The sequence below is a fragment of the Eublepharis macularius genome, chromosome 14 (assembly GCF_028583425.1).
Source record: "Eublepharis macularius isolate TG4126 chromosome 14, MPM_Emac_v1.0, whole genome shotgun sequence".
Lineage (NCBI taxonomy): Eukaryota > Metazoa > Chordata > Lepidosauria > Squamata > Eublepharidae > Eublepharis > Eublepharis macularius.
Window position 1 is genome coordinate 19,280,845 of NC_072803.1, and position 21,469 is coordinate 19,302,313.

At 47.2% G+C, this 21,469-nt stretch overlaps 1 protein-coding gene across 1 annotated transcript; it reads right to left on the reverse strand.

Moving 5' to 3' along the window:
- Window positions 1-491: 491 nt before the first annotated feature.
- Window positions 492-17,446, reverse strand: DDX25 (DEAD-box helicase 25). The gene is made up of 8 exons (XM_054997873.1): window positions 17,354-17,446; window positions 15,868-15,970; window positions 7,494-7,608; window positions 6,237-6,414; window positions 4,528-4,765; window positions 3,395-3,557; window positions 3,110-3,298; window positions 492-568 (listed from the first exon to the last, which is right to left on the reverse strand). Exons 1-8 carry the CDS (start codon window positions 17,413-17,415, stop codon window positions 507-509), a joined length of 1,110 nt encoding a protein of 369 aa, XP_054853848.1. The 5' UTR covers window positions 17,416-17,446; the 3' UTR covers window positions 492-506.
- Between the last annotated feature and the right edge of the window lie 4,023 nt (window positions 17,447-21,469).

The following is a 21,469-nucleotide window of genomic DNA, read 5'->3' on the forward strand; positions in this document are numbered from 1 at the left end:
CTTGGGTCTGGAGGATTTCTACCATCATAACTGTGTGTGTATGCAAAGTACCATCAAGTCGTAACTGATTTGTGGCAACCCCAGCAAAGGGCTTTCAAGGCAAGTGAGAAGCAGAGGTGGTTTGCCGTTGCCTTCTTCTACAGTATTCTCCTTGGATCTCCTATCCAAGTACCAACCCTGCTTAGCTTCCAGGATCTGATGAGACTGGGCTATACTATGTCGCCTTCCTTCCCATCCTCGTAACGACTGTTAGGATAATAGTTACTGAACCATTCAACATAATCAAAATCACATATGACACATGGGCACTTGGGTAAATCCATGGCCATTTTCAGCCATGATGGTCAAAAAGCAAGAACCCCAAAAGCTACTACAGTTCTTTTGCCATTTCCGATAACCCGGCAAGTCATAAATTTATTATAACAGCACATGAAAGTAACAGCAGACAAACTGCATTTTTTTCTTAATTCTGATAAACTTCCCCCATTATTTAACATCTTAACAACTCAGTCTTCTATTTTTTCTAGCATTTCCATATCATCTGGGTCAAGGAGTTTAATGGTGGTCTCTGAAAAAGAAAAGGACGTTTTTAGAAAGGGCACCATAGTAGCACACGAGAAGCTGTACTAAATTTCTGGAGTTGTTGGAGAGTTCCATCAAGTCATAGCTGACTTTTGGCAGCCCATTGTGAAGTTTTCATGGCAAGACCCTAACAGAAGTGATTTGCTATTGCCTGCCTTTGCAACCCTCGTCTTCATTGGAGGTCTCCTATCCAATTACTAATCAAGGCCAACTCTGCTTAGCTTCTGAGATCTGATGAGACAGCACTTGACTGGGCTATCCAGGTCTATCCCATCATATAGTTCCTCAGACTCAAAGGAGCTAATAATGCAACACCAAGCTGCACAACTAGACTTTTTAAATGCAGGTAAAAAAGACGCAGAGAAGTACGAAGAATGCAGCTAAGTTTGCTGAAATAGCTTTGCTTTGTCCTTAAGGATTCCTAAGCCCTCACCTATTTAGTGGCAACTGGTTGTTTCTTGCAGGTGCACAGAAAGAGTATCTTCACTCAGCAACAAGCCTGTTTTTCCTAGAAGCTAAGCAGGGCTGGCCTTGGTTAGTACTTAGATGGGAGACCTCCAACAAAGACCAGGGTTGCAGAGGCAGGCAATGGCAAACCACCTGTTAGTCTCTTAAGTCAGCTATGACTTGGGGGCACTCTCTACCACCACCAATCTGCCTGTAGCTTCCTCAGTCTCTTACTTAGCAGCTTAGGAGATACATGGGTAGTATACTGGGCTTGGCATTCAGAATGAAAACTTGCATATACACTAGCAAATTTAAATATAAACTGTTTTTCACTGGGCAGTACAGTCAATCTTTTTCGCATCTTTTGTGATCTACACCTTGGCAACCCGCAACCCACACCACCACCACCACCACCACCACCACCAGTATATTTCATGCAGCTGTACAATCTCTGAAACAAAATATATGTGGCAGTCTTATGTATTCAAGTAAAAGACGATTATGCCAGGGAATCATGTCTACCCTATGAATGAAAAATGGCATTCCAGAGGAGGAATGTACAGCTAGAATAACTCTGGCTAAGCTCCAAAGACCTAGGTCTTCTCTACATGGGGCTTTTTAATCAGTTCTGGCCCCATACTGCATCGATTTCTCTCCAGCGTTCTGCAAGGTCAAAAAATCCTAATGCAGTTTCCAAACTGCTTCCCAGACTTTTCTGTGTTCCACAGGGAGAAAGGCTGCATCTGCCACAGAATCAATCTTTCCCTATTTTTTCTCCCTGCACACGTACCCGGATGTTTTTCTTTCAGCAAAGTCAACCCGGGGCTTTTTTTTGAAGTGCAGAATGCTTTCTTCAGTGTTGAGCCCTGGCCCTGCCTTTCATCCTTCCCTTTATTCCCCTGCATCATGACTGGTCGAACAGCAACCAATTCAGTTTTTCCCTTTTTTAAAAGCAAGGTTACAACACTGTTCCTTTAAAGAAAAAAAAACCTCTTGCAACTGCCAGAGCGTGGAGGCGTGGACTGCAATATTGCTAACACAAAATTCTACAGAGAGCCCTAAATCCCGCTGGATATTTTGAAGTTTTCACCTGTACTTTCTGCACTTTTTAGTCCATTATTTTTTGGCATTTTTAAAACTTTTTTTTAAACAGCAACATTGCAAAGTTGGTGCCATTAAAAAAGATTTTAAAAATTCTAAGTTTCCTCAGCAATCAATTGAGGAAACTGACCAGTCCTCAGCCCCTCAACTGAGGAACCTGATCTCAGCTGATCTGCTAATAAAACACACAGCAGGAATGGGACATTTTTCTAGCACAGAAATAAAAAACAGACATTACTTTGGTTCGACTCCCTCAAAGTGTAGAATTAAAGAATCAAAGAAGTATGGGGATAGAACCAATGAATAAAACAGATCCAATCCTCATGGGCTGAATACGCAGAAAGCCCGATGTAAAGTTCACCATGCAGAAGAGGCCCTCCTCACATGCCAAGTTTCATTTTAATTATCTAATGAATTGTAGGTTACTTTCTATGAATCCCTGAAGCCAAGTGAGAACCGATATAATTTATGCATTCAACTAATTCAGCAAAAAGAGCTGAACAGAAGACAGAGTGCTACTTCTGAATGATGCATTTATTGGAGACAGAAATATTAAACCCGTCTTTTTCACCTTTTAGAATTGTTCTGTACCATTTATTAAACCATCTCCAACATTCTGAAGCTTGCAGTTCCTAAACAAAATCATTCACTGTGGCATACATGGAAGTCAGCTGAGATGACACACTAACACAAATTAGAAGCTTACAGTAGCATATTTCGAAGCCCAGCTGATACCTCTGTATGCCAGATGACTATCAGTCTATTAGGAATTCAGCCTCGCACAAAATTTTATATTAAGGGCTACTACACAAAAGGGCAAATGCTCCACGGTCTCCTTCCCTCTCATTCAGCTTCCTTGTGATTCTGCTTCACAGAAACAAAGTCAGCGACTTTCTTTTCAAGCAGGGATTCACATCCCATTCACATCTCAAAATCTGGTGTTCAACCCTAACATGCACTAGAGAGATTGTCTACTCACTGAAGTGTTCTTCAATCGCGAAGATCAGTGGTAACTTATGCTTTTCGGCCATGTTGAAGGCTATACCTTTCTTTCCGAAGCGGCCTGCACGGCCTATGCGATGCAGGTAGGTGTCAAAGTCAGCAAAGTCTTCAAGATTTGTAGGCAGGCTGAAGTTGACCACTATTGTGACCTGTTTCACATCAATGCCTATAGGAAGGTATGAATGAGAAGGTTATTGAGAGCTCTTAGAGCACAAGCATTTTGTGGGCAATTAATTCTAGGTTTACTTCTTGGAATCTGTACCTCTGGCACAGACGTTGGTTGTGATAAGGACTTTATGCTTCCCCTCGCGAAATCTCTGAATTATAGCTGCCCGCTGTTCAACAGCAAGCTCTCCGCTTAACAAGGCTACTTGGTGCCCATCGTTCAACAGTTGCACTGATAGCCATTTAGCATTCTTACGAGTCTATTAAATAAACACAAGCAGTAAGATACAGACAAAAGATTATAGACACTGCTACACTGAGACAGTCTGGTGATGCTCTGCAGTCAGAGCTTTAAACACACAAATCCCATGCCACCCATTCTTCCCACACTGTTACATGGGATTCCCTATAGTAATTATGCTTTTTAATAGAAAGGGTATTATTGATGCCAAAGACTTAGTCCAATTTAATATCAGATGAAGACAGATGTTTTACAAGTTAACAACTCCTGGCAGGTCTTGCAGCTACACGGAAGCCCAGCTGCCTCCCAGATTTGCAAGGAGACATCCATAATAATGTATTCTGTGCTGGGTCAGCTATTTGTTCTTCCCCAGAATTTCAGGAGGGCTATTCTATTTTACTCTTTTAAGCACTCCATATGTATTTATCCATCCATTCATTATCTTATTGACAGAAATTCAGGTGTTTTGATGTTCTGCTCTGAGCTGGCAAGAAGTGATATCACAGGCATCAGCCAATCAGCACTGAGACAACCAACTTTTACTGCAAATGCAGTGCTCTACCCTAGAGAGAAAACAGGCACACTGGATTGAACGCTAAGACAGCATCACACTCTGGCATGAACAAAGGTCAACCTGGAGTTAGCTTTTGTCATATCACTACAAATGAGATGTTTGCAGTGGCATGCCTGAAACTAAATCCAATTGACTCTTGTGCACAGCGACTGTGGACTGACAGTGGACTAAAAGACAGCAATGGCCAGCTCTCTCCTCCCACCCCAAGACAGCTGTGACAATCAGCCCTTGAAGGAGCTCTACCAAATTAGTGATCAAACGGCAAAGACACAATGCTGATCTGTCCACCCCGTTAGGTGGCTTGTGATTTCCCAACTACTATGCAATGAATTACATCCCACTTGCCAAGACAGTGACCCTCATCTGAATCTATGTTTTCCCGCCCAAGTTAACTGAAGACACAGCAGAAATTTACCTGGCAGAAGATTATAGCCTGGCCAACAGTGATACTGCCATAGATATTGCACAGAGCTTTGTACTTATCTTCTTTATTCTCACACAATAAGTAATACTGTCTGATATTGTTGAGAGTCAACTCTTCTCGGCGGAGCTTAATAATGTTGGGATCAGGTACAATGCGCTGAGCAAAGAGCAGCACAGGGTCTTCATACGTTGCTGAGAACAGAAGCATCTGGCAGCTGGGAGATAATACCCTGCAAGAGAAGTAACAGTCCTAACATACAGGGTTTTGAACAGATTACTGTAACCCCCAAATTATGTTTCGGATTTTTTGGCCATCACTCCCAATAAAGGAATTATCTTCATCTCTCCCAGACACTACCAGTGAAGTGAGGCTTAGAATACTTCTACTCACTTGGTTCATTCAAATTAATTAGAGACAGCCACAAAGTCCATAGATGAAGATCAGTACTTGAAACTAATAATGCTAACACCTTTAGAAAGTAAAGTTATAAAACTCAAAGTTCAGAGGCTTTCATAAAATGCCAGATAGAGATACTTTTCAAGCTTGAAATGACTCATGACAGATGAGCGGCTACTGTACCCGTCATTCTGTATTGAGTGAACTTCCTGGTTTTAATGCTTCACCACACCAAGACGATTCTGTACATTTTCCAGAGTCTGCAAGGTAATCTTCATTCAATATTATTTAAAGCCATCTAGAGATTTGATTAGACAGCAATCAAGCCTTCTTGCTTTCTGGGGGTGGGGGAGATTGGTATGTTTTTAAAACTGTGAGCTTTTCAAGTTCTTTATTTAAGCAAAAGTTGAGAATCAGTCTGAAAAACTGATTCTGATTCTGCAATGGAAATTTGTTGAGATTGTGGCTACACAGATTTTAAAGGTTTTGTTCCAAATCTTTGTTAAGACTTACTTTTTTGTTTCCGTCGGACCTACTTGCACATATTAGCTCCCACCTCCTATCACTTTTCTGTAGGAAAAAAACCCATGGACACTCACACAAAGGATGCATTGAAAGCCATGGCCAACTCCAGCCTGCCACTGCATGTACAAGGAGATAACAAGACAGGCACATTTTTCACACATGTCCTGCGCTGTTATTGTGCACTTTCCTCCTACAAAGCAACAGCAGGTGTACAAGAAAAATGTGCAGAGCTATCTTTGATATAGCTTCCATATAGATACACTTTAGGTACCCTGCGACAACTCTAAATAAGAAGTCAGTTGAACAGTGAATTCTATCGAATGCTATGCTTTAGCAAGGGGCCCGTATAGACGTAAGCCCAGCCTTGTGTGATCAGGGCACCCAGATCAGCACGTTTTCCACACTGGCCATTCAGATGCCCCAGGAGGTTCACGGAAGTCAAAGTTTTCCTCCTGTTAAAGATCCCAGCAAATAACACTCAGTATACCACTTCTGAACACAAGGCTTCCATTTAGTCATTATAGCTAATTGCTACTGATGAATCTATCTGAAGGAGGCTTAATCCTCTTTTAAAGCCATCCAAGCTAGTAGCCATCACTACAGCCTAAGTAGCAAGTTCTACAAGTTATTTATACAATGGTCTGTCTTGAACCCCAGAAAAGGATCACATGCATAATTCATTTATTTAGTTAAAATGATACCCTGCTGTTCAGTAATACTCTCAAGGCATCTTACAATGAGAAATACAAACACAATCACTAACAGGAAAACACGCCTACCTCTGAATCCGGACACTCTGGTCCGAGAAGTTCTGTTTATTAATCATGACATCTGCTTCATCCAGCACAAACACTCGGATTTTCTTAATGTCTAGAAGTTTTAGCTTGAAACACCAATCTAGCAGGGTCCCCGGAGTTCCAATTATTATCTGTTGCTCAACTACAGTTCCTCTTGGAACTGAGAGAGAAAAACATTACTTTTTATGTTGTCACAGAAAACGTTCCTATTTGCTACAATGAAATGACTGACGGTGCAAACAACATTAATTTTCTAAAGCGATTAGTAATATTTTCTTCTTGCTGCACGGATAGGTGGATAAGAATACAATGAGAAAAGGGAAGAGCGTTCAGCATTTCTCATTGCAGGCACTTTTCTTAATCACATATAAATATCTGAAGTGATTAAAGAAACCATTATTAAGGCTGTTCAAAAGAGAGGGAGAGACTATAAGTTCTGAGGGAGAGACAGCCATACAACTATGGTTTTAAATTCATTCATGTGCCACTCAACAGGCACTGTCTTATCGGGTGCGGGCAACCTCCCACCAAAAAATACATTTGTTTCATTTGGGGAGCTATGTTGGTCTGCAGTAGAGCAAGATTTGAGACCAGTAGCACCTTAAAGAATAGAGATCCCTGAACCCTTATATCCCAGTCAGAAGGTGGGAGGGGTATTGCAAAGAAGGGAGTCAGGATGCAAAAGTATGAAGTAAAATACTTCAAAGCTTCATTTGACCAAAGGAGAAATGCTTAGGGGTAAGAAATGCATAAAATTAGCATCTGTACTGAGACGAGAATCCTATGTCCCCATTCAGCACTGGGAGGGGTCCATTTTTCTGAAGTTGTAAATGAACTCAAGTTCAACCCGATACACTATTGCATTGGCATTCACCACACTTCTGGGGTTAATTCTGATTTTTCATGGGATGGGCAGAAGTGCTAAGCTGGTTTGACAACAATGGAAAGATGTGAAAAAAACATGGTCATCTTTCACCCTCTGAACAACTGAGGTCTAAACACAGCCTTATTTGTCTAGTGAAAAGGGAGACTTAAAACAAAGAAGTATTAAAACAATTGTCACAAAAGATGGAAACCAACCACTGCATAGAATTCTACATGGATGGGAAGTAAAATTACTAAGTACATATTTTATAACAACAACAGTAAAAGTAGATTTATAGATCTATAACACTTTCTTTATTCCAGTGACGTAAACATTTAAATATTAAGCAACAAATGCATCCAAGAGATACTTACGTCTTTTTCCTCGGACAGCATATGTAACACCAATATTGACACAGAACTTTCCCATTTTCTCAACTACTTGTCCAGTTTGCTCAGCCAGTTCAAAAGTAGGGCTTAAGCAGAGGCACTTTAGGATGAAACAACAAAGATGGACTGAGATAAAGACTGAGCAAGGTTAAGCAGCCATATGTTAAATTTCAGTCTTCAAGAGGGCACAGCTCAAGATATCAATGGCAATCCATGGGTACTTTTTCTCTGAATCGGATTTTCCACCCTCCCCAAGACACTAAATATACAAGCAACAGTCAAATACAACTGCTGGAAAATCACGTCCATGTTATTTTCAACATAGGTATGGACTGAACAAGCAGTATTATTTTTATATTCTACACAGAACAGAAACAAGAGTGTTCAAGAGCATATAAAAAGTATTTGCGTGCTCCAAGAGGAAAACCCTGAGGGGCAATGTGTCGAACAAGTTGGGTCAAGGCTCCCCCAATCAGACCTGCAGGCACATGTAATGTTCATGACCTAACACTCCCAAAGTGCTCCAAGGCCCAATTCAGCTTGGGATCAAGTGGCAGGGGGAGGAGGGGCTTCAGCTGTCCCTCTTGTGCTTGTTTTTCGGAGCTGAAATGGCCAGTGGCGAGCTGTTTGCCATGTTTTGGCACCCGCATGGCTCAGGAAAACAGTACAGGATAGGCTGAAGCCCTTTCTCCCCTGAGCTGAACTGAACCCAGGAGAACTTGGGAAAACAGGGTTAACATACCTGTAACTTATGTTCATCGAGTTCTTCTGTGCTGACACACATGGGGACTGCGCAGGCGCAGGCCAGCCGCCGGAGAATTTTCTAGAGCTTCCATGGCTCCGAAGGGGCCGTCTGTCGCGCGCCTCAGCGACCGTTTCCTGCCTAAACGGTCACATGCTCCTCCAGCGACCAACGGCCCCTTCCCTCAGTTCTCCTTTGCCGCCGCTTGACCAACACACTTAGCCGTAACACCTTAAAATACATCAAACTCCGTTACAGCCACCACATCTTTGTGCATTGGAATTCACAGCGGGGTAGGAGGGAGGGTTGTGTGTCAGCACAGAAGAACTCGATGAACATAAGTTACAGGTATGTTAACCCTGTTTTCATCTTCGTTCTTCTGTGCCTCCACACATGGGAGTGTACCAAGCTTCACACAATGAGGAAGGTGGGGTGAAGTCCAACACAATTTTATTGAACAAAGAAGAATAACATAACACACACATAGACATATATACAGTCCCACAAGATGTGTAGAAACATATACATACTCAGTATTTACAAAACTATATACAGAAATATATACATATATACATATATATACACTATATTACCCAAAGGTACCCAGCAGGTACGCAAGGAGCCACATCCAAGACTCCCCTAGGAAAAAAGGGAGTGTAGGACAGCCCTGGCCACAGATACATCCTGCTCCGCATTGACATCAATGGCATAATGCCTGACAAAGGTGTCTGCAGAGGACCATGTGGCCGCTTTGCAAATGCTAACTAGGGGCACACCCCTGAGGAGTGCCGAAGAGGATGCTTGGGACCGCGTGGAGTGGGCCCTGACATGAAGCGGGCAAGCCACCCCTGCCAGGGAATAGGCCTTGCTAATGGCCGTCACAATCCACCTAGACAGAGTCTGTGAGGAAGCCCTGTTACCCCTGTCCTTGGCCCCAAAACATACAAACAGGTGAGGACCAGAGCGGAACCCTTTCGTTCTATCCAGGTAATAGGCAATGGCCCTCTTTAAATCTAAGGAATGGAGGGCCTTCTCCCCTCTAGAGGAAGGGTGAGGAAAAAATGCAGGCAGCGAGATATCCTGCGCGAGGTGGAAGGCGGACACCACCTTGGGCAGAAAACCCAAGCTGGGACGCAGGACCACCTTGTTGGGATGAAACACAAGGAAAGGAGGGTCAGACCGCAGCGCAGACAGCTCACTGACCCTTCTGGCCGATGTCACAGCCACCAAGAATGCCACCTTGTAAGACAAGACATCCAAGGGGCAGGTAGCCATAGGTTCAAATGGGGGCAACATTAGACGTGAAAGCACCAGGGACAGCGACCACTGAGGCACTGGCGCCGACACAGGTGGGTAAAGGTTGAACATGCCCTTAAGGAACTGGCGGGATTGTGGGTGAGAAAACACTGTAACACCCTCAACTCAGGTGTGAGCAGCCGATATCGCTGCCAGGTGGACCTTGAGGGAGGAAACCTTCAAGCCCAAGCCCTGCAAGTGGCACGAGTACTCGAATACAACCCCTAAAGGGCAGCTGGTAGGCACCACTCCTTTAACAAGTGCCCAAATTTCAAACCTGCGCCACTTAGCCGCATAAGCGCGCCTAGTGGATGGCCGACGGGCGTTCAGGAGGACCCTCTGTACTTCGTCAGTAAAAACTACAGGGGAGGAACGATCCGCCAAGCCGTCAGGTGCAGCTTGCTGGGGTCGTGGTGGACTAGGCTCCCGTTTAGGAGAAGGTCTTGCCGAGGGGGCAGACTGACATATGTCCGTTGGGACATTCGCAGGAGCTTCGGGAACCAAACCTGCCGTGGCCAAAAGGGGGCCACCAGGATGCAGTCCGTCCCGTCCTCCTCTATCTTGCACAGGACCCTGGGGATCAAGGGGAACGGAGGAAACATGTAGTGCAAGCCCTGCGTCCACGTAAACTGGAAGGCATCCCCAATAGAGAGGGGGTCGCTTTCCGCCCTGGAACAGAACGTGTGGGCCTTGGTGGTTGCCGCAGTGGCAAACACGTCTATCACCGGATGACCCCACATCTGAAAGATCGGCCCAATGCACTCTACGTTCAGTTCCCACTCGTGGTCCAGCAAAAGAACCCTGCTGAGGACATCTGCTCGGGCATTGTCTGACCCAGCCACGTGTATAGCACGGAGCGACACGCCATTCCTGATTGCCCACTGCCAAGTGAGCATGGCCTCCCGGCACAGGGCCATGGACACTGTGCCCCCCTGCTGATTCACGTAGTACATGGCAGTCGTGTTGTCCGTCTGCACCAACACCTGACGATTCCTCAGCAGTGCTGTAAGGGACACAAGTGCGAAACGAATGGCTCTTAATTCCAGCACATTAATATGGAGGGTCTTTTCCCTTTCAGACCAGACATCTTGTACACATACATCACCACAGTAAGCCCCCCATCCCAACAGAGAGGCATCAGTGGTAACCGTGACGTCATGGTGCTGATACCCAAAAGGGGTCCCTTTAAATAAATTGCCCTCAGACAACCACCAGTCCAAAGAGGATAGGATGACCCTCGGGATGGAAAACTTGAGGGACGGAGGGTGCTGCTGAGCATCATACCTCCGCACAAACCAGTTCTGGAGAGGGCGCATACGCAGTCTAGCGAAGGGGACCACAGAGGTGGCCGCTGCCATATGCCCCAATAAGCACTGGATAGTGCGCACGGACTGGAAACGGTTCCTTTTAAACATGGACACTAGACCCCTTAGGGACCTAGCTCTCTCCAAGGGGAGCAGAGCCTTACCCTCCACAGACTCCAACAATGCACCAATGTAGGAAACCTTGCAGCTGGGCACTAGTTTGGTTTTTCAAAGTTTACCAAGAGCCCCAGGCGTTGACAAGTGCTAAGTACTAAGCCAATGTCCTGCACCAGCCTAGACTCTGAATTAGCCACGATGAGCCAGTCATCGAGGTACGGAAAAATGGTACACCCCTCTTCCCTAAGGAAGGAGACCACAGGGGCCACACATTTAGTGAGCACTCGTGGGGCAGTGGATAGGCCAAAGGGAAGCACCTTATACCGGAAAACCCTTTGCCGGTAAACGAAGCTCAGGTATTTCCTGTGCTCCTCTCGTATTCCCACGTGAAAATATGCGTCCTTCAAGTCCAGGACCGCAAACCAATCCCCTTGCTTCAGTAAGGCGATGACAGTCGCCAACGTAACCATCTTGAACTTGGTCACCTTGAGGAAGGCATTAAGGCCCCTCAGATCTAAAATGGGACGTAAGCCCCCATCCTTCTTGGGGACCAGGAAGAACCTAGAGAAGAACCCCCTTACAGAGTCCTCATAGGGCAACTCTTCCACAGCACCCTTGGCCAAGAGCGACACGATCTCCGCATCCAGCTCGGCCATAGTATTATTGACAGCTGTCAGGGGTGAACTGCACCGAGGCAGCTCAACAAACTCCAGCCCGTATCCCATTTCAACAATTGTTAAGACCCATGAGTCAGATGTTATTGACTCCCACTCAGAGAGGAGTGGACTCAGTCTGTCCGAGAAATTCAGGGATACGGCTGGCGTGACCCGTCAGTATTGCCTCCCGGCGCCCTGCTGATCTCTCTGCTGGGCCGGCGGCTGCGACGGGCGAGGCTTGAAGGGCCTACGCCTCCTCTGCTGCTGTACAGGAGGGTAGGACCGTTGCTGGTAGGCAGGATACTGGTGGAAACCCAGCCTCTGTTGCTGGTACCTGCCCTGGAAGTGGTAAGGGCCGGACCGGGGGGCGTACTGTGGCCTGGAGGTGGGCTTGTCCGCAGGAGCCAGCCCCAAGGACCGCGCCGTCTGCCTGTCCTCTTTCTTTTTCTTAAGGGTCTCGTCGGTGGACTTCGAGAACAGCGAGTCCCCCTCAAAGGGCATGCTCTCCACCCTGGTACGCACCTCCTGGGAAAGGGCAGTAGACCGCAACCAGGAGTGGCGCCTGAGGACCACCGCAGAAGCCATCCCCCGAGCAGCAGTGTCGGCAGCGTGGCTCCCCGCATTCATCTGCTGCTTTGACAGCCTGACAGCCTCCGTCTGCAGCAGGGACACCACAGCCTTCTGCTCAGGTGGGAGGTCCCGAGTATAGGACGCCAACTTCTCCCATAGGTAGAGCTGGTACCCCCGCCATAATGGTCTGATAGTTTGCAATCCTCAGACCCAGCGAAGCGACTGTGTACTGGCGCCTGCCAAGGGCATCGAGCTTCCTGCCCTCTTTATCGGCCGGCACAGAGGAATGGCCTGACCGCCGGGGGTTGAATTCCTCCGTGACCAAAGAGGAAGGTGGAGGGTGCTTCACCAACGCCTGCCAGGTGCCCTGTTTGATTTTATACAGCTGCTCGATGCGCTTGGACGTTGGAGGCTGGTCACAGGGCACCTTCCACACCCTCTCCACGATTTCCTCTATACCCTCAAGCATGGGGAAGCCAATGGATGCCGGATTGTCACCGTAGATCCGCTTGAGGAGCTTGTCCTTGGTCCGGGGGGCTGCCGAGGAGATGTCCATCTCGAGGGCCTGAGCCATCCTTGCCATCTGGTCGGAATAGATGCGGAGGTCCTCGTACGGCGAACCCGTAGCTGGCACCACATCGTCAGCGGGCGATGGCTCAGACCAGGACTCCGACTGGTAGTTCCCTAGGCTCTCCGCTTCTCCCTCATCGGAACCGAGCTGGGATTCCTCAACCTGGACTGGAGGGGGAACCCACGCTGGCCTCGATGTCGAAGGCCTCGATTCCGACGTAGAGAAACCGGCAGGTGCCCCTTCCCAGTGGCAATGGTACGGCGAGGGAAGGTAGGAGGCCTGTCGATGTCGGGACGCAGTGGACCGGGCGGATCGAACACTGTCCCCGGACCGACGCCGCTCACGACCGGCAGCAGGTGAAGATGGCCGGGCAGGAGATGGACAGCTCCGAAGAGGCGACGGGCTCGGTTCCGACCTCGGCGACCGACGGGCAGGCGATGGTCGGCTCCGACGGGACCGCGGGCTCGGCTCCGGCCCAGACGAGAACTCTGCCTGCACAGTCTCAAAGGCCATCGGATCCGGCACCGGTACGGAGACCTCCTCCGGTTCAGGAGAGCCCAGATGAGGGGAAGGCGTATGAGGAAGCACGATGACTTCCTCTGGAGGAGCGGGACGCAGCGACCGATGATGCTTGGTCTTCTTCTTCTTCTTGGCCGGTTCCGAAGAGGACCTCGGAACCGATGCGCTCCTCGCCTTCGAAGGGGACCTCTGCCTTGACCTCTTCGCCTTGATCGGGATCGAACCGGTCATCGGTTCCGACTGGGGACTCGGTACCAGGATCCTCGGTTCCGAAGCTGGTCTCGGATCCGACCTGGTGGATGACGCGCTCCGGGGCGGCCGCGCCGAACCCTGCGCTGGAGAGGCCGCTCTCGACGCCGAGGCACTCGGGGGACGCGGTTTCGACCCCGACCTCGCGGAAGCAACTGAGCCAGCTCTCGATTGCTGTCCGGCAGAGGGGCTTGGGCCGGCCTTGGGCGGGGGTAACGGAGTGCCCTCAGACATGACCGTCTGCCACAGTGAGGAGTTCAGTCGGGCCTTGCGATCCTGCCGGGCCTTGTTGGTGAAACCCTGGCAGATCCTACAGGCCGACACATTGTGGGTCTCCCCCAAACAAAAGAGGCACAGCTCATGGCCATCGGTTTTGGCCATTTTAGTGTGGCACTGAAGGCAGTGCTTAAAGAGAGCCGTGGAGGCCATCTTAAGGGGCACACGAGAGAAAGATCAAAACAGTCCGAGTCGTATTACCGAGTCCACGTCAAAGTCCAAAGCGAGATCCGAAGAATAGTCGAGGTCAGAAGTCCAAAGTCAAAAAGCCAAAGATCAATCAGTCAGAAGAAAGGCACGAAGCACAAAGCACAGCACAGAGCAAGCTCAACGTTCTCTCCAAGCGGCGGCAAGAAGAGAACTGAGGGAAGGGGCCGTTGGTCGCTGGAGGAGCATGTGACCGTTTAGGCGGGAAACGGTCGCTGAGGCGCGCGACAAATGGCCCCTTCGGAGCCATTGAAGCTCTAGAAAATTCTCCGGCGGCTGGCCTGCGCCTGCGCAGTCCCCATGTGTGGAGGCACAGAAGAACGAAGATGAACATTCATTTTCTGATGTTAATAAAAATAACAACAACAACATTTGATTTATATACTGCCCTTCAGGACAACTTAATACCCACTCAGAGTGGTTTACAATGTATGCTATTATTATCTCCACAACAAACACCCTGTGAGGTGGGTGGGGATGAGAAAGCTTCTAAAAGCTGTGACTAACCTAAGGTTACCCAGCTGGCTTCAAGTGGAGGAGTGGGGAATCAAACCTGGTTCTCCAGATTAGAGTCCTGCGCGCTTAACCACTACACCAAACTTAATCACTAATCCAATTACATGTGACTGCAAGCTGGATTTGTGTCACATACCATCTGGGCCCTGAAAAGCAGCAGGTTTAGTAGACAGCAAATTGTAAAACTCCTATCTTTCCCACAGCTATTCTGATGCTGGAACAGGAACGCAGCTCCTTAAAGGCCTTCCTGTGAACAGGTAAGCACTGCTAGCAGTTTATAAGCCCTAAACAGCAGTACGTTATAGTGCATTCATATGTTCAAAATATACAACATGCATTATCTTCTTGAAACTCTACTGTGGGGGAGAGAAGAAAGCTTGCCCATGTCACCTAGCAAGATTTCACGACACAAAATTTCAAGCTAGGAATTTCCTGATTTGTAACTCGGTTTCAGTCACTATGCTGATTAAGCTCTCTTAAGCAAAAAAACCAAACAAACCACTTTGAATGCATTCTGAAACCAAGCTAGTTTTGAAACCAAGCTAGTTATATTGGAATGCCATTATGGCTCCAAACAACACTCTCACTACATATCTTTGGCTGCTTTCACATGGCAATTACTCATCATTCCACACTCGCACACAGAGTCCACATGCGACTTTCTGCGGCAGTTTCCTGATGGCTGCCATCCCCAGCCCAAGGCTGGAACAGAAAGTGAGGCTGAGAAAGGGGTTTCTCTTTGCCCCACCTACAATCTGCATTGCGCCCTCTTCTTGGACCCCTACCAAGAATGCTTCTCTGTTTGGCACCAACTCTGCTCTGCACACTGTGCCTGAGAGAGCAGCAGAGGCGACAGTAAACCCCTGATGGAAGGCAGAAGTGGGCAAGGTGGACTGGGCAGGAAGAAGTGGAACTGGTGCCCAATGGAGAAGTGCTATCAGTAGGGGTTCCAAGGGGAGGGGAGATAAAGGGGAAAGTCCCAACTTGAAATCTCGATCACTGTGTAGCATACAGGAAGCTCTTCTTCCAGCTTCATTTGACTTCTAAGCCACTTCAGTGCATTAATTCTGATGATAAAGCCAGTAAAAGCCTTGGGGGAGGTGGCGACAATCCCAAGGGGATGGGAGCTGTAAAGTCATGCCAGTGTGAGTGGAGAGGTTTGAAAATCCTAACATCCAGACAGCATAAAATTCTGTGCTGACTGTGATCTTTCAAGAAGGACTACCGCAGAACAGGTCTGGGAAACAACGGGCCACCTGCAGCCTGGCACAACTCAACTCCCAAGTGAAAAGCAACATATCTGCACTCTCACAGCCATCTTAGGTTGATATTTTACCTGTGGAAATTTTTCTGCTGGATTTACTCTGCTCAACATGGCCAAGGCAAAAGCAGCTGTTTTGCCAGTCCCCGACTGGCTCTGAGCAATAAGATTTTGTGGTCTGAAATACAGAATCCAGCTTGCATTATTACAAACAGATCCCAACATTCAAAAGAGGCAGGGGAACTCTGGATTTTTATTTTGGGGGAATGTGATCAAAGAGCATCTCCAAACAAAGCAGACACAGCATGACAGAGACTCAAAACCAATTGTGATAGAGACACAAATGGGAGACAGGAAATCAAATGAATAAATACACAAATTGGAGAGGCTCCAATGAGGAAGGCAGTGAAACAGCACAACACAGAGAGAATAATCTAACTTTGAGACATTAAAAATGTATTACTAAGGCAATTTACAATGCGGTGAACAAGTTGAAACAAACATTTCATCAACAGGAGAATTTTAATGAGGTCATAGGATTTAAAATGTAATGAATAATAGGACAGGAATCAAACACATTCCATTCTTTAAGAAGAGCATACCAAGCACATGTTGTATGTGTCAATTTGCAAGTTAAGGAACCCCACATGCAGGAGTGGAACAATCTCATCAATATCTCTAATTCTCAACATGGCCCCATCTACAGATACTTAAATCGATGGATCGATGGATCAACTTTGCATTTTCTGCAAAGTTGGGATTTAAATTCTCAAAACAGAGGAATGTTGTCACAAAACAAAGGAAAATTCTCAAAACACAGGAATGAGGCCCAGCTCCCTCCTCACTGTGTCTGGGAGATGTTCAAGGAGGGGAAGCTGCCACTGGCTGCAGGTAATCAGGGGAGGAAGGAGAGCAGGAGCAGCCCCACCACTGCCACTGTTTTTGTTCTCCTCAGAGTGGCAGGTTGGCCTGAGCAACAGGGAGAAAGGGGAACTAGCAAGAGGGCAGCGCTCCACTTGATCAAGTGGAGCGCAAGTGAATGGCAAGTGAACAGAGAGGAATACATGCGAGTCTGTTCACTTGCCAGGCAAGTGTAATTCATCACTTGTAGCTTGGCTCTCAGTGAGCAGGCAGAGACAGCAGCAGTGTGAGCCTCCACTGCCCATATCTCCGTGACTGTCAGTTAGGCAGGCACAACAGGCAAGCAGCCAGATGGCTGGTGAGCAAGTGATCTGGTGTGGCTATGGGATAGTGAGAATGCAGGAAAGGTAGTAAGTGGGGAGGGTGACAGAGTCCAGGAGAAACCGAAATGGGCAGGGGACAAAAAGGGAGAGAGAATGTCCACCACGTGAGGGAGGACAACTAGCCAGAGAAGGCAGTTGGTGCAAAACAGATGGGATCTCCTCTGGCTGTGAGTACTGCAGGGCACCATTTGAGTTTACACAAAAACCTAACATGAACTAACTTAACAATTCACTGAAGAATAGTATCTTAATACAAGTGTGGTGTGCAAGAGACAGAACACAAGCAGTATCCTTTAAGTTCTTTTAAAAGAACTTACGGGTCGGCTAGCATCATCGGAAGAGCAGTTTCTTGTATCTTGGATGGTCTGTTAAAGCCCATGCTATAAATTCCTTGCAGCAGCTCTTTTTTTCTGTTAAATAAGGGAAAAAGTAGTTTCATAAATAATAAGATATATGTAGGGCTTTTTTTCTGTGACAAGAGGTGGTGGAGCTCAGTGGGTTGCCCTCAGAGAACATGGTCACATGAGGCAATCTGAACTTCCCTCTGTCTGGAGATCAGGGGGCGGGGCCACCAGCCATGTGACCATTTTCAAGAGGTTCTGGAATGCCGTTCTACCACATTCCAGCTGGAAAAAAGCCCTGACTATACCACACTGGCACTTTCTCTAGCTATGTCAGCACCCTCACAAATTATGACAAGGTTAGAGTATTTCATACCAGGTTCCAAAGAGTGATATACTGGATTATGTGCAGGGCTTTTTTTCTGGGGAAAGAGGTGGTGGAACTCAGTGGGTTGCCCTCAGAGAAAATGGTCACATGGCTGGTGGCCCCGCCCCCTGATCTCCAGACAAGAGGGGAGTTTAGATTGCCCTCTGTCTGGAGATTGGGGGTGGGGCCACCAGCCATGTGATCATTTTCAAGAGGTTCCAGAACTCCGTTCCCCAGTGTTCCCCCTGAAAAAAAGCCCAGAATATATGAATAACATTGAGAAATTAAGGTGATGATTGCAATGCAATGCAATATGACAAGTACTAAAATGGCTTCTCAGTTTACTGAACTGAAAACCATGGAAGCTTGCTAGGTGACCCTGAGCTAGTCACATACAGGGCTGTTCTGAGGATCAAACAGAGAAGAGAAGAACAACATAAGCTGCTTTGGGTGCCTATTGCGAAGAAAGGTGAGGTATAAACAAAATTCTTTTCTTCTTGCCTTCTAGTATAACAGCATGATTCTCCAACCCTGAAAAGTCTTATTTTCCACCACTACATATGCTTCAAATTGTAATCCTCAGTTCCTTTTGCTGTCTGGCTTCTTAAAATACTGAATATCTATGAAAGGCCATGACATTTTTTTCTCTGGCTCAAAAATTTAAGAGCCAGGTTTACTTTATAGCTTTTAGGGTTTCACACTTTAATGAACAAAAATTCTAATTACTGCTACCACAAAACCAAAGCATAAACTTTTTAGTTTCTCATAATTGTATTAAAGCTATGACAAAAGTGTTGTAGTATATAAATAAGCAGCAACCCTGGCTGTCATTAACATGTGGTTGCCTAATCCTACTATATAATTCCCTTAGCGTCTTCCCGACGACGCACATTTATGCTGGTGCGCCTGCAGGGGCCACAGCAGCATAAATGGGTGCCGTGGAAGGCCGCTTTCGAGGGCGCCGCTAGCAGCGGAGGGCCGGGCAAGGAGGCCCAGCCTGCTGCCGACAGCTTCGTAGCCCAGTTGGCGGTGGGGAAGGGCGGCGCGCCAGCAAGCTTCGGGGGAGCCGCGGCGGGGGAGAAGTGTCCACAGCCCACCACCCTCTGACCCCTGCCGGAGCCGAGCTATGCCGCTTTTGGCAGGGATGGGGAGATGGTGAAGCGCGTGCTGCCATGTCAGCCCCACTGAAGCCGGGCGCGCCGCTCTCCACAGACCCGGGGTGAGGGGGCCTGAGCAAAGCACCGCCGCCCGAGGCTCCTGGAGCTGCGGTGCTCCACTCTCCTCGTACCTGGGGCGAGGGGGCGCGAGCAGGGCGCTGCTGCCCTTCAAGGCCTACAGGAGCCACTCTCCTCGGACCCGGGGCGAGGGGGTGTGAGCGGAGCGCCACCACCCTACGAGGCCCACAGGAGCTGCGGCGTGCTGCTCTCCGCCTGCCCGCCCTCCCTGGCTCCACATCCCGCCTACCACCCTCCCCACCCCCCATTGCCTCCCTACTTGCCATTCCTCCCCAGACCATCTGCCTCAACCCTCTCAAGACCCCCCCCTTGCCCCTCTACCTGCTAATCCTCTCCACTCCGCTCCTGCTTCTTCACCCTCCCAAGACCTCTATTGCCTCCCTACCTGCAATTCCTCCTCAGACCCCTTCTGCTTCTTCACCATCCCAAGACCCCCCTTGTCCCTCTACCTGCCAATCCTCCCCACCCCCTCCTGCTTCTCCACCCTCCCAAGACCCCCATTGCCTCCCTACCTGCAATTCCTCCCCAGACCCCTTCTGCTTCACCAGCCCTCCGCAGCCCCAGCTTTCTAGAGCCCATTGTATTTATTTGCACAACGGGCTCTGTTTCTAGTTTCTTGTAATTCCCTTACTGTATTTTAAAATGTCAGTTTCATTGAATAAGGGGACCAGTAAAGAAAGCAACTGTTTAAGAAATGAATTCATATACCATCAATGAATAAAGAAAGTTTACATATAAATTAGCAACAATAATGTCATACACATTCATTTTTGTCATGCATTAAAACATTCTGATGTGAAATTGCAAATACACTATGGACTGGATCGAGCCAGATTTTTTAAAATCAATCTTATTACAGTTTTGTTCCATGTATCTTTTGACCATGCAGGTGCAATGATCCAAACAAAGTCTTTTTGGTGGTCAAAATACACTCCTTCCTCCCCTTTTCACCAATAGGAAAACTACTTGAATCTAACACCCTTTGTACTTCCTCTGAGAATTGCTAGGAGACGCTACAATAAAATCATTGCTGAAAATAGCAGGTGCCACAATGAAATTTCTAGGTGCTGTGCTACCTGTGATTTGTTGAACCCTGATCTACAATGTAAACTGATCTATTGGTAAGCCCACATTTGCCAAGATAAAACAAAATGCAAAGAAATATTATTTGCTAAAGAGAAACTGGCACACAGGAAAGAATGCTGCTCAGGGCTTTTTTTTCAGCCAGAATGCTGGGGAACGGCATTTTGGCACCTCTAGAAAATGGTCATGTGGCCAGTGACCATTAAACTTAAAAATCTCCCCCCTGCTCCAGCTGACTGGTTTAGATCGCCTGAGGTGTGGAGGGCAATTTAAACTCCCCCCCCCCTTCTGGGAGCATTCTCAAAGGTGGCTGTGCCCTGCGCGATGACATCACTTCCTGGAAGTGATGTCATCATGCAGTCCCAGGAGCACGCATGCAATTTGTGCACACGCATGTGGTATGTGGTACCAGGGGCACCACCTCCTGCCATGCGCTGCCAACCCACCGAGTTCCATCACCTCTTTCCACAGAAAAAAAGCTCTGATGCTACTTAACCCTTTCCATACTCATGAAAAACCAGGCCCATGCACACTTAAAAGATTTATACCAGCAGTCTGTAATCACAGCCTCCAACTAGAGCATCAATAATATATTTCACCATGATTACATAAATGTTGTGTGCGCTACCCTTCTTGAAAATGGAACAAGAAATTCTGTAAGAGCAAGGGGAGTAGAATGAAAATAAGCAGCAAAGAGAGAAGCAACTTCGGTGGGCAAGTAAGCCTTGAAATAACAGACAGCACATATTCAGAAACAATATTTAATATGATTTTCAGGGACGCAAAGACAACAAGTCGTCTCATAGCTCTAAACAGCAGGATCTGGAGAGCATGAAAAATGACAACCCTAGTGAATTTGTACTGATGTTTAACTCTCAACTTTCAAGTAGGCCAACTCAGCAAAGGTGCCTCGCTGTATGAAGACTTTTACAAATGTGGTGTATGAACTTTATGGTTACTCACAAATGTAGTTCTTCAAATGTTTTTACAGAAAACAGTGGTGAGTTGGGATCACGCTGAAGAACTTCTACATTGCTATTGGATTCCACAAGGGATCTTCTTATCAACTTGTTTAAGAGGGAATTTTCAGCTGAAGTCGCTGCATAATGTAAACAGAAGACCAAAGACCAAAATCAGGACGTTTGCTACTTTGAATCAAGTAGCTGACCCTAATAAGAACTAAGCTGTGATAGGTGTGCAGTGTTTAAAAACATCCACTATAACTGGTACATTCTCTACTGTAAGAGAAGCAAATTATGCATTTCTTAATGTTTAATCCTCCTTAGGAATCTTAACATACAGAAACTATCTCACAAACTGGAATATAGTTGTACAAATGCATGTCTTGCAAGACAGTGACAGGCTTCCACACCCGTGTACAGCAGTGATGGCACGTATCTACCCCTT